This window comes from Chionomys nivalis, chromosome 1 (genome assembly GCF_950005125.1).
Source record: "Chionomys nivalis chromosome 1, mChiNiv1.1, whole genome shotgun sequence".
NCBI classification, from domain to species: Eukaryota; Metazoa; Chordata; class Mammalia; order Rodentia; family Cricetidae; genus Chionomys; species Chionomys nivalis.
The window spans coordinates 78,333,957-78,348,848 of record NC_080086.1 but is presented as its reverse complement, the minus strand read 5'-3'; the positions used below and the strand labels follow the sequence as shown (position 1 = coordinate 78,348,848).

Genomic DNA, 14,892 nt, shown 5'->3' with positions numbered 1-14,892 from the left:
CAGTGTCTTCATGCAGGCCAAGTAAATGTTCTACCACTGAGCTACATCTCCAGCTCAACTTATATGTGTCCACAAAAGCATGCACGCTCCTGTGTGTGCGGTGTACATGTCTGTGTGTGAGACAGTGAGTAGGACAACCCCAGGTGCTGTGACAACCCAGGGTCTGTCAGCTTCGTTGTTTCAGATGGGATTTCTCATTTGCCTGAAATCCAACAAGCAGGCTGGGCTGGCCAGTCAGTGAGCTTTAGAGATCTGTCTGTCTCCACAGTCCTAACGCGGGGATTACACGAATGTGTCACCACACGACCACACTCAATTTTTAGAAATTATTATTTGTATTCATGCAGGTGTGTCTATCATATATGTAAAGATGTCCATTGGGAATTGGACCAGCTGGAGATGGAGCTACAGATGCCTGTCAGCTGCCATGCAGGTGCAAGAGCTCAGTCCTGGGCCTCTGCAAGGGCAACAAATGTTCAAATGTTCTTAGCTGATGAACCTCTCTCTCTCTCTCTCTCTCTCTCTCTCTCTCTCTCTCTCTCTCTCTCTCTCTCTCTCTCTCTCTCTCTCTGACGTAGGGATGTGGATATACAAACAGGATGTGGAGATGCAGTTCAGTCTGGCCTCAGACTTGCTATGTAGCCGAGGCTTGCTTCTGCTTCTCAAGGCTGGGACAACGCTGTGGAAAACTGAGAACTCTCGCCCAGCTCCTTTGCCTTTCATCTCATGTCATCCAGGACTAGGGCAGGACAAAGATCACATCACAATCACGAGGGACTAGACATCATGTACGCCTGTCACATCAGATGATTGTGTCAAACTGAGACAGTCTTCTCGTGGACAAGAGTTCCCAAGACCTTAGTGGCAGGGATTGATGTGTGTGGGTCAACAGAAAAACACAAAGCCTGGGACATAGATCAGAGGAAAAGCAATTGCTCATCATGTGTGAGATCCTGGGTTCAATTCCCAACAATGGAAAAAAATATGAAGATCAGGGATCACCCTCAATATGGTAGTGTATGCCCCTGGAGACAGAGTCAGGAGAATCACTTTAAATTTCAGGGTCATCTCATCTACATAGAGCTCCAGTCTACATAGCAAGACATTGTCTCAGTAAAAAACAAAATAAGGGCAGGTGAAATGGCTTAGTGGGTAGAGGTGCTTGCCAGCAAGTCTGACGACCTGAGTTCAATCCCCAGAGGGACCCACATGGTAGAAGGAGAAACAAGTTGTCTTCTGACTCCACATAGGCACCATGGCAAACAGTTCCACTCCCCCCCCCACCGCACTAAATAAAATCTTAAAAAGCAAAATAAGAAGAGGCTGGGAAGACAGCTCAGTGGGTAAGAGAATTTGGGTAAGAGAGCTTGCTTCGGGAGTAGAGACCTGAGTTTGGCTCCCTTGCAGTATGGGGATGAAGATGTAATGACTACCAGTTGATGGTCCTAGTTCCTGGTTCTGTCAGAGACCCAGCTTCAAAGGCACAAGGCACAGAGAGACAGAACAGGGCAATTGGCAGTCCTCTTCGGGCCTCCTGTTTCTATATGGCAGGCATGCTCACACCCACACCAAGGAGTCAGGTGGAAAGGCCGGGGTTGTACCATAGCGGCAGGACACTAGATTCCACCCTTAATACCAAGGGAAGAAAAACGTGGCTGGAGGGTTCTCACACAGCCGACAGTCACACTTCACAGGCTCGGAGAACTAAGGCAGGAGACAGGCATCTCCACAGAGTCGGCTCCTGACTGGAGGAATCTGATCCACCTTCCTCAAAGTCTGGCTGCCAGTAACAAACTGGGATCATTGACAGCTTTTGGGCTGTGATCTAGGAAGGATGTGGTAGTCCCTGACCTGCAGCATCCCCCGGAACTAGCTTTCTCTCCCTGGAACCTCAGCATCCACCTCTCTTTTCCTTTCCTCCCATCTTGGCCTGGACGGCAGCACAGGATCACACACACACACACACACACACACACACACACACACACACACACCAGCTGACCTGGCAGGGGCACAGGTAGGTTTGCTATGGCAGGCTCAGGAAGGTTTTCCTCTCACTGTGTGGGAAACAAACCAAGCATCACAGAGGCATGCCCTGCTTTAAGTGGTCGACTGGAGTGCTGCTGGGGCCTGTGAAAGGGACAAAATCCTCAGTTATGAAGTCCCTCCTCCTGATGGCTGGTGTTTGAGGAAATGGGCTTCCTATAAAAACATTCTCAAATCAAGTACTTATCTCGGACCTACTTTTCTCAAAGGGCAACGTTAAGAGGGTAGGATAGCTACACTGTCCTCTGGAGCTAACTTAAAGAGGTCATTTAGAAGCTGATTTATCCTTAAATGCAAATGGACACAGGGGCATGATGATCCCTGATGGTCTTTCTTGAGTCTTGTTCCCTGTGGCTCTGAACTTAGAGGCCCTGTCCAAGGAACTGCAATTAGGGGCAACTTCATGGACCAGGATTCTGCAGTGAGCGACAGATTCAGGACAGAGCTTCTGCAACTCTCAACAGGGCTCTCACTTCATGCAATCCAGACAGGCGGAGGCTGTGTAGGGATGCGGGGACAAAAACTTTCTCATTGCCTGTGAGGGAAAGTAGAAAAAAGCAATGAGTTGCCTCTGAGGTTTCAGCGAATCCATCACAGAACTGGCACCAGAACACAGGTCTTCTCTGCCTCCCAGGTGAATCGCGGTCAGACCTGCAACCTTCAGCCTTGTCCTGCCCAGCGGTGACCATTTCCATCCCCCATTGTCTCCCTCACCTGCACCTTCCTCACAACACCCGCCTGACTCATCAGACACATTGCCAACCTACCAGTAAGGGTCACCGCATAGCCTTGGAGCCTCATCGCGCAGGTGCTAAGTGTGTCCTGGCCTGAGCAGGAACAAAGTTTCCATGAAGGCAATTGAAACTGCGTCAAACAAAGGGCGAAGATGGACCTTCAAGATCAGCTTTGCACCGGCATTGGTCAAAGTTCGTTGGACCGGTTTGTTTGGTGTTTCTCTAATGACAAACTACTGGAGCAGAGCTTCCGACATAAAAGCTGACCCAGACAGAGAAGTCGCCTTATTCCAAGCTCAGGCTGCACGATGTGGCTCACCTTGCTGCTACTGGCCACGCTGCTGCTGGCGGGTCTCCGCAGGGTTTACTTGGGTCTCTTCAGCGGAAACTCCCCGAACCCCTTTGCCGAGGACGTCAAGCGGCCACCTGAACCCCTGGTGACCGACAAGGACGCTAGGAAGAAGGTTCTCAAACAAGGTCAGCTGGAGGGACTGTGGGTTCCAGGACTGCTCTCAGGTTGTCTCATGGAGGGAACGGACCTATCTGCCCATTAGAAAAGTGCCGGGAAAACTCGCTTGCACATAGAACCTCCACGTCTTAGTATTCTTTGCTCCTGAAGTTTTGGGTGTGGGCACTACCCTTGGCATACCAAGATGTGGGCATAACTTAGTCCCAGCACTTCCAGTTGGAATCTTTTCAGATAACAGCTGACACAGAGTAAGAGACCTTTCACCTACTTGGTTATAGAACCAACTTTTTCCTATGCTACTGTGCAAACTCGTGTTATAGGAAGCAGCACAGAAAATTTTCCCAACAAGTGGTTTGACAGGCAAAGTGTAGTCCCAGTTCATAGGACTGAAGCTTTATTATAAATTTGGGAGATGTCATCCCGACATCTGTGAAACACGAGTAGAGTTGCTCCCAGTGTTTTTGGTTTTTGTGAAAGGTCTCACTTTTGGTTTGGAGCTGGCTTCAAACTCACCATGAAGCCCAGGCTCATACTCAGAGCAGCCCTTCTGCTTTTGCCTACAGGAAGATGGGATTACAAGCAGGTACCAACATGCCCGGCCTTCGAGATTCAAAAGAAGTGTTGGAGCTGCGCATAGTGGTGCAAACTAGCAATTCCAGGCTGGAATACACAGAGAGACACTGTCTAAACAAACACCAAATAACCAAAACCCTAAAATGTAAAACCTTCAAAAAACAAACAAGGATTTCATGTTTGACCTCCAGGGGACTCTTTTTTTTTTTTTTTGGCTTTTCGAGACAGGGTTCTCTGTAGCTTTGGAGCCTGTCCTGGAACTCCCTTTGTAGACCAGGCTGGTCTCGAACTCACAGAGGTCTGCCTGCCTCTGCCTCCCAAGTGCTGGGATTAAAGGCGTGCGCCACCACCGCCCGGCTTCCAGGGGACTCTTGCTTGTAAACTTTAGCCCAGGTTACCTCAGTTCACTATTTACTGGGGACTGACCATGTATTCCTAATCCTTGAGTGTCTACTTCCTAAAGTGTGCTAATTTAGGTATCTCATTACTGTTATTGTTTGTGGATTTGGGGAGGGGCTTAGATCTCATACTTGTAGCCCGGGCTAACTTTAGAACTTGCTATGTGGGCAAACTGTGCTTCAAATTCACAATGTTCTCATACCATAAGAAAGAGATTACAGATGGTGGAATCACAGATGTGAGCCACAAGGGCCTGAGCAGTGAACTCTTTGGGGGACACTATCTCTCTAGTCCCCAGGCTGTACGGCAACTTTCTATATAAACCAGGCTGGCCTTGAACTCACTGAGAGTCTTCTTCCTCTACCTCTAAGTGCCACAAGTGAAGCTGTGCGGCCCTGCATCTGCCCTGGGCAGGGATTTTAATGAACAGATTTCTGAACCTAGTGGCGCATTCCTGTGACCCCATGCTGGGGAGGAAAGTCAGGTGGATCTCTACACAGGGAGTTCAGGCCTTTAGGGCTGCACAGTGAAACCCTGTCTCCAGAAAACCCACATCAACGAATCCCGGAAAGGAAAGAACGAAAGGGGAAATGAGGGAGAGAGCAGGAGAAACAACAAATTCAGGTCTTCTGTAGGAAGAGCTTTCTAGCTTGGTCCTGTCAGGTGACTGCCACACCAGTGGTCTGTGTGAGGTTGGTGCTGTGACTCTCAGAGTAACAGCTCTGAGCAGCCCTGCCTGCCCCAGCTCCATTGGCATTATTAGACCTTGCCTCTTCCAAAGAAGCCCAGTTCCCAGAGCCCCCAGCACAGGCTCCTCCCTCCCCGTGTTCTTTTCTTTCCGTGATCACATTCATAGAAATGTCTGCACTTAGATAACAATGCCTATGCTCTTGCCCTCTTTCTGGTAGTCAGCTGCTTCCTACTTTCTTTGAAAGGTATGAAAATTCTCAGGTACATAGTAGGGTTAAGACCTATCTCATCACTGTTTAATCTGCCTTCCTGGAATGAGTATTCCCTGGAAAAAAGGTTCGAGCCATATTAATCAAGAGTTCTCTGCTAAAGTGCCCTAGACAGGGGTCTGTCTCTCTTTCTGTCCTGTTTCAACACTGGGTCTAATGAGCCCAGGTTGTCCTGCAGGTCATCTGTATAACTGAGGATGACCTTGAACTCCTAACCCACCTTCCAGGGGCTGGAATCCCAGTAGTGCACCAGCATGCCAGGGTTGCCTTAGAGGGGTCTCACATACTATAAGCTAGAGAGGTCCCCTCTGGCTTCTCTGACTTCTCTGCCTCCCTGCTCTTGTCTGAGAAGCCCGCCCTCTGTCTCCTCCTCTCTTCAGCATTCTCAGCCAGCCGAGTACCAGAGAAGCTGGATGCCGTGGTGATTGGCAGTGGCATTGGGGGGCTGGCCTCAGCTGCGATTCTGGCTAAAGCTGGCAAAAGAGTCCTTGTCCTGGAACAACATACCAAGGCAGGGGGCTGCTGTCATACCTTCAGAGAAAATGGTCTTGAATTTGACACTGGTAAGGGCTGTGTAGAAAAGGGTTGGGAGCTTGGCTCTGTCTTTCGGAGGCTAGGAACAGGTTCTATGGGGTGATATTGGGTATGCACAATGGGATAATTAGGGGTCACCTGTATATTTTGCAGGTCCCAGCTTCTTTCTGGGCATCTCCATTTCTGTCTGGCCTGGCAAGAATTGGGTTGTATATGTTCTGGTAGATTCCTTTAGAACGGGTGGGCAGCCTTCTCTGGACATGAACTTGGCCAGGCAGGGCAACCTCTTCCTTACCTGGCACATTTCCAGGGAGCAATCCTTTTATCTATGTACTTCTTCTTTCCACCACCCAACAGGAATCCATTATATTGGACGCATGCGGGAAGGCAACATTGGCCGTTTTATCTTGGACCAGATCACTGAAGGGCAGCTGGACTGGGCCCCCATGGCTTCTCCTCATGACCTGATGATACTAGAAAAACCTAGTGGCCGAAAGGAATTCCCCATGTACAGTGGGAGGAAACAGTACATCCAGGGCCTTAAGGAGAAGTTCCCCAAGGAAGAAGCTGTCATTGACAAGTACATGGAGCTAGTTAAGGTAGCATGAACTCCAATCAGCATCCACAGTTCATTCCCAACAAGAGTGTTTCATTGCTGAAGGACCTGGTTGGGAGGAACTGAGGTGGGGAGGTAGGCAGGAAGGACTGGTCATGTCTGTCCTGAATGCAGTGTACACTTGTATACGTCTGTGCTCTGCTTGGCTCTTCAGCTGCTGCCCTCACACTGGCCTCTAGATGGCACCCCGGGGGAGTCAGACTTTGAGGAAGTTAGATGTCCCCTGAGAGGAGCAAGACTCTTGGTTGGTTTGTGATTTTTGAGAAAGAGTCCCACAGTTTAGCGCTGGCTGGCATGGAACTCACAGAGATCCACCTGTCTCTGCTGGGTGTATGCCATCACACCTGGTTTCTGGACCGTATGTTTGGTAGGGATTTGAGGGCAGGAGATATGCCTCATGCTTCGCATGTACAAACCTCTAAATAAGTTCCTGAGCACTGCATACACTGAGCAAGATGGTAATCCTGGCACTCAGGAGGTACGAGGTGGAGGATTAGGAGTTCACAGGGATATATCGGACTCTATATATATAATAAAAAAAAATACAGTTTTTTTTGAGCTGGTGAAGGAAGGGCAATGGCAGACTCATAGTGGTAAGAAGGAGAAAAATCCGTGGCCATGTTGTTGTTGCTGTTATGCTGTTGTTGTTATTGTATATGTTGTGATGAGGAAGAAAATCTTGCTATTCAGTCCTGACTCGTGTGTCAGTCTATGGCTCTGGTTGCCCTTGAACTCATAGCAGTTCTCCTGACTTAGCATCTCAGCTGTTGGGATCACAAGCCTGAGCCACAACGCCTGCTCAGCTTACATTTTTTTTAAGTCCAAAAATTCAGACATGAGTAAGCATTGCCGGGCCTGCAGTCAGTGCCGGGGACAAGAGAGTTGTCAGCCTACAGGGGCTCTAGAGACTCACCCTACTCTTTCTCCCCAGGTGGTGGCCCGTGGAGCCTCTCATGCCATCCTACTGAAGTTCCTCCCATTGCCCTTGACTCAGCTCCTCAACAAGTTCGGGCTGCTGACTCGTTTCTCTCCCTTCTGCCGAGCATCTACCCAGAGCCTGGCCGAGGTCCTGCAGCAGCTCGGGGCTTCCCCTGAGCTCCAGGCCGTTCTCAGCTACATCTTCCCCACGTACGGTGGGTGCTCCTGACCCAGGCTCTTCTAAGCTGCTGCTCTCCCAACTTTTGGTCTTTCTTCCCCATCTGCCTAGCTGACAAGCCAGAATAGACCAGGCCTGATAAAATTTGTCCATAGGGCTGAGAAGTCTGTTCCTTGCTGGACACTGGTAGAAATTCTTTTTTTATAAACTCGAGATTCATTTTTCTTTTTTTCCCCTTTATCTTTTCTTCTTCTCTCCTTTTTCTTTTCATTCCTTTTTGGAGGCAGGGTCTTCCAGGCAATCTTTGAATTCTTGTTTTGAAGGGTGCCCTTAAATCCTGATCCTTCTGCCTCCAATCCCAGTGCTAGGATTAGAGCTATGAGTCACTAAGCCTGGGTTCACGGTGCTGGAGAGCAAACCCAGGCCTTCCTGCATGCTAGGAAAGCACCCTGCTAATTGAGCTACATCCCCAGTGCATTTTCTCCTCCACATGCTCACCCCTGAGACAGGTTCTGACTTTGTTCAGGGTGGTCTGGAACTCTCTGTAGGCTAGTCTGGCTTTGATTCAGTGATCCTTCCATTTCAGCTTTGAGGTGAGACTGTCACACAGCTCAATGGCAAGTTTTCTCTTTAGCCATCACTGGCAGTGACTTCCTTGGTGTCTGCAGGATAATGTTTTCAGGGAGTGTATTTATATCCCACTAAACTCAAAAGGAGCATGGGATCCTGGGATGGACTCACATGACCCTTCACAAGAAGCCCTGTTTCTTCCAGAATGGTGCCAAGTGACCACTCTTGCCCGCTCATCTTTTCTTTCTTTTTTTATGCTTTAGGAGTAACCCCCAGCCACACCGCCTTTTCAATGCATGCTCTGACAATTGACCACTACATACAAGGGGCGTATTACCCCCGAGGAGGATCCAGTGAGATCGCCTTCCATACCATCCCATTGATTCAGCGTGCCGGGGGCGCTGTCCTCACCAGGGCCACCGTGAAGGGTGTGCTGCTGGACTCTGCTGGGAGAGCCTGTGGTAAGAGACCTGCACTGAACTGAGGGGTCACTGGGCTGTGGTGAAAGGGACCTGATGTGTCTTTATAGTTGAACCAGCTTGTACATTCAGGGTAAGATCCTTGGGTCTGGGCTGGTGAGACAGCTCACTGGATAAATATTCCAGCCACTATGCCTGATGACCTCAGTTTGGTTCCACAGCCTACATGTTGGAAGGAGAGAATTGACCCTGTAAGTTGTCCTCTGAGCTCCACATGTGGGCTGCAGCACCCTGACCACCACGCAGAACAAAGGAAGAGAATCAGTTGTTACAGCAGGTCAGGATTGACATAAGGGTTTTGTGAGAATGGCCAGAGATGAGGTTGGACACAGAGGCTACAGCGGACCACAGAAACTCTTGTGATTCATGAAGCTGAGTGATGGGAGCACTGAGGACGAAGAACTTGGCAGCAGTGAGGGAGGCCCGGGACTCCAGAAAACCAGTGTTCTTGGGATGGGAGCACTTGGCTAAAGATAAGCAAGACCTTATGGGTGGGTGAGAAGAGCCAGAGACGGACAAGACAGAGCATTTGAGGTTCGGGCTGAGTGTGAATGCCTGGGGCCTCCTTTGCTCAGAGGAACTTCTGGTTTGAGAAAGGAGGGCTTAGGAGACATCTGTCTATAGTGTAGCTCTAGACAGATCTAATATTTTGAGGTGGGGTCTTACGTGGTCAGTTTTAGTCCTTAATTTGCTTTATACTGGTAGCTGCCCTTTTAGCCCCTGGTTGTGTTGTTTCTTCCTCCTAAATGGTAGGATTACAGGCATATGTCATCATACCATAATTAAAGCTCTGAGAGAAATACATTTCACGCTTTCTTGGATTTTGTTTTATGAAAGGTAGGGGTGCAGTGAACTTAGGGGCTCACACATGCCAGACATGTGCTGTACCACCGAGTGATATCACAGCATTAAGTGACTTTTTTTTCTGTTGGCACAGAGGCTGCGCTTCAATCTGCTGCTGTTTTTGCAAGAAAACTTTGGCTTCAAAGTTACTGGTCTTCTTCTCTGGCAGCGGGCCAGCTACTCAGGCCATGGCCTGTGGAAATTCTGTTCCAGCAGGCACTGGCAATATTATTGGTGATGAATAAGCTTTTAATTAAATCTCCATTGTTCTACTTTTAATAAGACTCTGGAAAAAAAGGATGGGGGGGGGAACGTGCTAGCTCAGAGAGGCTGAGTAGCAGATAGCTGACCTTCTCTCTGCTGGCCTCTCCAAAAGAGAACGTCCTTCCACTCTGCCAAAACAAAATAACCGATGCTACACCAAGTCTTTCCCTTCTCCTCTCCATGTGCCTATCATCTTACAGACAACCATGACTCTGTGATTCCTTTCTCTCAACCAGCTGCTAACTCAGCCTCCACACCCAACATTGATTTTATTTAGTTAAAGCAAATGGAAAATCGGGTTCACAGTGATCAAATTTTCCATAAACTTAAAAGAGATATGGAGAAGCAGATTATCTGTACCAGCAGAAAAACAACTCACTTAAGTATGGGATGTAATTCAGTGGTACAGCACTTTTCTGGCATGTGTGAGCCCCTAGGTTCAGTGCACCCCTATCTTTCTCTTCTTCAGGAGCTCACAGAACCTCAGCCATATTCTTGTGTCTACAGGTGTCAGTGTCAAGAACGGACATGAGCTGGTGAACATCTATTGCCCCGTCGTCATCTCCAATGCAGGAGTGTTCAATACCTACCAGCACTTAGTGCCAGAGAGTGTCCGCTGTCTGCCAGGTAAAGGCTGGTCCTCTGAACTGGCATTCTACTGTGGAGCTTATAACCCAGCCTGGGTGACGCTCGTCCTCTTGTTGGGCACCCCTCTGGCGGTCGATCTCCCCTCTGCTACCAGCACCATCACATTTACATTTGGGGAACCCAGGACCACACAGGTGAAGGTACCTTCACAGAGGCAATGGTGGAGCTCTGAGGACCCTGTTATATGTCTGTTGCCAATGTGTAGGTTGTGGACTTCAGGCTGAGAATCCAAAGCCTGTTTATTTGCCTGAGAAACTGGGACTCTAATAGAAAAGGACTCTCGAAGGGCAGAAGAGGGCTGGGGGTGAAACTCAGTTGATTAGTGAGCTTGTCTAGCATGCATCAAGCCCTGGGTTTGATTTCACAAACAGGCAAGATAGAAGAGGGGTATTTGGCAATAATCTTTCATCATGGATGTCTCCATGGCAACGTGAGACCCTGCCTCTAGAAACATCAAGGACCATAGAGATGGCTACAGGAAAAAAGAAATTTACTGCAAAGTCTGGTGATCTGAGTTAGATCCCTGAGTGGAAGAAGACAACCATGTTGCCTGCCGACTCCTCCCCGCACATCCGGACACACACTTGTCCATGTGCACCTACAGTATCTAAGGGGACAACTGGGACAGTCTGATCGTGCAGAGGTGCTGTGAATTAGCAGTGTGGGAGCCAGCACCTATGACCAGTGGTGCATGGAGCAGAATTGGTAGAGGAGGAAAGAATCTGAGGCTGATGGACACACCAGGAAGAGCAGGTCCCTGCCAGGATCCTGTAGGAAGAGCTGTAAAAGTGGCTATGTCTCTGTGGATGCTGGCAGCTGAGCAGCAAGCTGCAGGTCAGAAAGGGAGTATCCTGAGGCTGTCCTGGCAGGAGGAGCTGTCTGGTCACAGCTCCTGCAATGCAGTGCTCACTGGCTCCCTCTACAGATGTGAAGAAGCAGCTGGCGATGATAAGGCCTGGCATCATAAGCGCGCTCTCACTTTTCATCTGCCTGAGAGGAACCAAGCAGGACCTGAAGCTTCAGTGCACCAACTACTATGTTTATTTTGACACGGACATGGATAAAGCGTAAGATGGGAGGGGTGGGAAGACTGATGGCTCTGGGCCTCAACCCTCAGGACCACGCTTCCACCCTTGACATGGTTCTAGGAGTCGCAGGAGGATGTGTGTTGAGGGAGCAGGTGCGTGGTCCCCAGTGGACGTCCAGAAAGGGTTTATATACCAAAGCTGTGTCTGTTTCACCCTGTGGGGAGTTTCTGGAAGTGAACCATCTTCTGGGTGCTGTTGGTGGTTTCAGAGGAAAATGGCCTAGAGATTGGCAGTCACACCCACCTCATTTACAGGATGGAACGCTACATCTCTATGCCCAAGGAAAAGGCTCCAGAACACATTCCCCTTTTTTTCATTGCCTTCCCATCAACCAAGGACCCAACCTGGGAGGACAGATTTCCAGGTAGGGCTCTAGGTCCAGGGGAGCTAGGTGTGGGTCAAGGCAGGGCCAAGCAGCAAGGACATGGCTGTATACCTGCAGGTCGATCCACCATGACTGTGCTGGTACCCACGGCCTTCGAGTGGTTTGAGGAGTGGCAGGAGGAGCCACAAGGCAAGCGGGGTGCTGACTATGAGACCCTCAAAAACACCTTCGTGGAAGCCTCTATGTCCATGGTCATGAAACTGTTCCCACAGCTGGAGGGCAAGGTAGGGGCTGATGTTCACAATGCTGGAGATGATGACACACGCCTTAATTGTCTTTCCTGGGTGCAGGGGTACAGCCTGAGGTAACAGAGTCGCGAGGAAGGGTCAGGTCCTTGCAGATTTCCTTGTTCACCTTTGCCCTGCCCTTTTGCCTCCTCAGGTGGACAGTGTGATTGGGGGATCCCCACTGACCAACCAGTACTATCTGGCTGCTCCCCGAGGTGCTCCCTATGGGGCCGACCATGACCTGGCTCGTCTGCATCCTCATGCTATGGCTTCCCTAAGAGCCCAAACCCCCATCCCCAACCTCTACCTGACAGGTACAATCCTTCACTTTGCCAGAATCTGGGATTCCCTGACACAATCTTTTGTTCCCATCCTCAGACCCCGCTGTCCCCTTTGGGTCCCATATTAGGAGCTGGGCTACCTTGGCTCACTACAGTCCTGGGGTCTATCTGAAGCTGTCTCTCATTGGGTGGCCCTGAAATGGAGGGATGAACACAAGAACCATTGCTTGCCCATCTTCATGTGTGTAGACATTCATGGACCACTGCTTTTGCTTTCTAGGCCAAGATATCTTCACGTGTGGTCTAATAGGGGCCCTACAAGGGGCCTTGCTGTGCAGCAGTGCCATCCTGAAGAGGAACTTGTACTCAGATCTGCAGGCTCTTGGCTCAAAGGTCCAGGCACAACAGAAGAAGAAGATGAAGTAGCCCATTCAGAGCTAAGCCAGAAAACGGCACCTCCCCAACTTCTCTCTCATGGTGTCCTTCTGCTGTACTTCCTTGTGCATATATTCAAAAGCGCTTTGTTTCTGATGCCTGCTGCGAATCGAGTTCTCCTCTGCACCCTGCATTTCTACCTAAGGCTTAGTGTGGGCTGCACAGTCTTGATGTCTCAAGATGAAGAATGCTCCCATGCCTTCCCCACACCCAGCACTGAGCAAGGGTCAAACACTCAGAACCCCTGAGGGTGTTGGCTATTGGAGTAGGTTGGTCCAGTTCTGCCCTGAAGCTTTTTGCTCTACCCACTCTAGTATTGTGCTCTCCCCTCTGTCAAAGGGAAGGATGACCAGCATGGATTTGGGGTGGCAATTCTCAAAGTAAGAGGCAAGGGGCTCTTGGCCTTGAGCTTTGTCCTCTGATAGAAGCAGCCTGAAGGAGCATTCCAATCAGAGATGGACCAAGAGATACCACTGCACCTGCAAAATGTCCCATACACCAGCCTGCTGACATCTTGACTACAGAATGGCCAGCCTGGCAGGGAGGGGACGAGAGTGGAGACGTTGGGCCTGAATACAGGAAGCCTAATGATCACTGAGCCTAGCGATGACATTTGTAGTTTCTGGCACATATTAGAAACTGAGTATTGTTTTCCAAAATACTTGGAATATGAATTGCATCAGAGTCTGTAATATTTGAATACATATGAGATAACTTGGGAAATGGGCTCTCAGACTAAACATCAAATTCACTTGTTTTATATACATGGATGAGGCAAAACAACTTATGTAGTATTTTTAAACTTGTGAGCATTGTATCATCTGTCACGTGAGTTCCTACTATTACAAAGCTGCTTTGAGCTGCAGAATAGAAACTCTCGACTTATATGAATCAGTGCGGTAGTGGGTGAAAGTTTAAAACTTTTCACTTCACCAGGTGATGGTAGCCCATCCCTTTAATCCCAGCACTCGGGATGCGGAGGCAGCGGGATCTCTGTGTGTTTGAGGCCAACCAGGTCTACAAGAGCTAGTACCAGGACATGCTAAAGTTACAGAGAAACCCTGTCTTGAAAAAAAGGAAAAAACCTTTCACTCATTCTAAACAGGCACCAATTTAGTTCATTTAAATATGGAATTAATACATACAGTGTTTCAGTGCATTGATATTTGACATTGATTTTGGTTTCTGTTCAATAACGACATGAAACTCCACTGAGATGCACTTGCAGCTCAGTAAAATAAACTGGAAAATACTTATTATACCACAGTAAGCTTTTTAAAATAAAATTAAGCCATTACAGTTAAGTTACAAAAAGGTGAAAATACAAAAACATGACTAACAGTGGTAACCTACTCATTGGGTAAAGAAAATAATTACAATATTCAGTCATTAACTTAACATGGTAGTCTGAGTTAAATTCCTATCACAGTGTGAGGAAGCCCCTTTCATGGGTGTTTGCTGTGCTCTGCAGGCTCCCGAGTTTCTCAAACCCGAGTTTCTCATCTAAAATATTTAAGAGTCACAGCTGAGCAGGAAACTAAATGAACTGAGAATCACCATGATCAATATAGATTAAACATTAATATCTCTGCCGTTTCCCCTTATTTTTTGAGAGATGCTCTCACTGTGTAACGCTGGCTCCCTGGAACTTGCTATTCTAGACCAGGCTGGCCTCAAACTCAGAGATCCTCCTGCCTCTGCCTCCTGAGTGCTGGGTTTAAAGGTTTCCTTCACCACGCCTGACTCTGCAGCTTTCTTAAGGAAATACCAAGCTGAACCTTCCTAGCAAGACTTTAGGAGAAAACTGAATCAGAGCTGGGGGCCCAGTAAAACCCTTCCTCGTTCGAATGGCTCAGAACATGTGCAAAGCATGCCAGGCCCTGGAGAAGAGAGATGAGTGAGTATCACTACCAGGGGAGTTCTCCAGAGCACAGAGCTCCGTCTCCAGGGAAAACACCTTAGCACATTTAGTTAGCTGTTTGGTCCTGAAGTGGCTTCTGTAATCCATAGCAGAAAACAAACTATTAGCATCTATGACAAGCAGGTTCCCATTACGAAACTGCCCTTAGCAATTGAGCTGGGAAGTAAGCTCAGAATAGTCTACGGGAGCACTGCTTGAGACTCCGTGTGCTTCCATAGGCGAGATCAGCCCTGGTGTGGACACCTCAGCTGGGCCAGCACCATCCACACAGTCTAGAAAAACATGCTTCAAGTGGTCTACCTATAGAAAACAACCTCAAATGACT

General features: G+C 48.8%; 1 protein-coding gene across 1 annotated transcript; it reads left to right on the top strand.

The window, feature by feature from the left end:
* The first annotated feature begins 3,088 nt into the window (after positions 1-3,088).
* On the top strand, positions 3,089-12,995 carry LOC130889006 (all-trans-retinol 13,14-reductase-like). Its single transcript, XM_057792449.1, has 11 exons — positions 3,089-3,257; positions 5,561-5,743; positions 6,072-6,313; positions 7,262-7,463; positions 8,260-8,457; positions 10,090-10,209; positions 11,156-11,297; positions 11,573-11,682; positions 11,761-11,927; positions 12,085-12,244; positions 12,492-12,995. The coding sequence occupies exons 1-11, from the start codon at positions 3,089-3,091 to the stop codon at positions 12,635-12,637; spliced, it is 1,839 nt and encodes a 612-aa protein (XP_057648432.1). The 3' UTR covers positions 12,638-12,995.
* The last annotated feature ends 1,897 nt before the right edge of the window (positions 12,996-14,892 follow it).

Coding starts and splice junctions, on each gene's coding strand:
- LOC130889006 (XM_057792449.1), top strand. CDS start 3,089: ATGTGGCTCACCTTGCTGCTACTGGCCACGCTGCTGCTGGCGGGTCTC. Junction 7,464..8,259: donor CTACATCTTCCCCACGTACG/GTGGGTGCTCCT, acceptor TTTATGCTTTAG/GAGTAACCCCCAGCCACACC. Junction 11,683..11,760: donor CTGGGAGGACAGATTTCCAG/GTAGGGCTCTAG, acceptor GTATACCTGCAG/GTCGATCCACCATGACTGTG.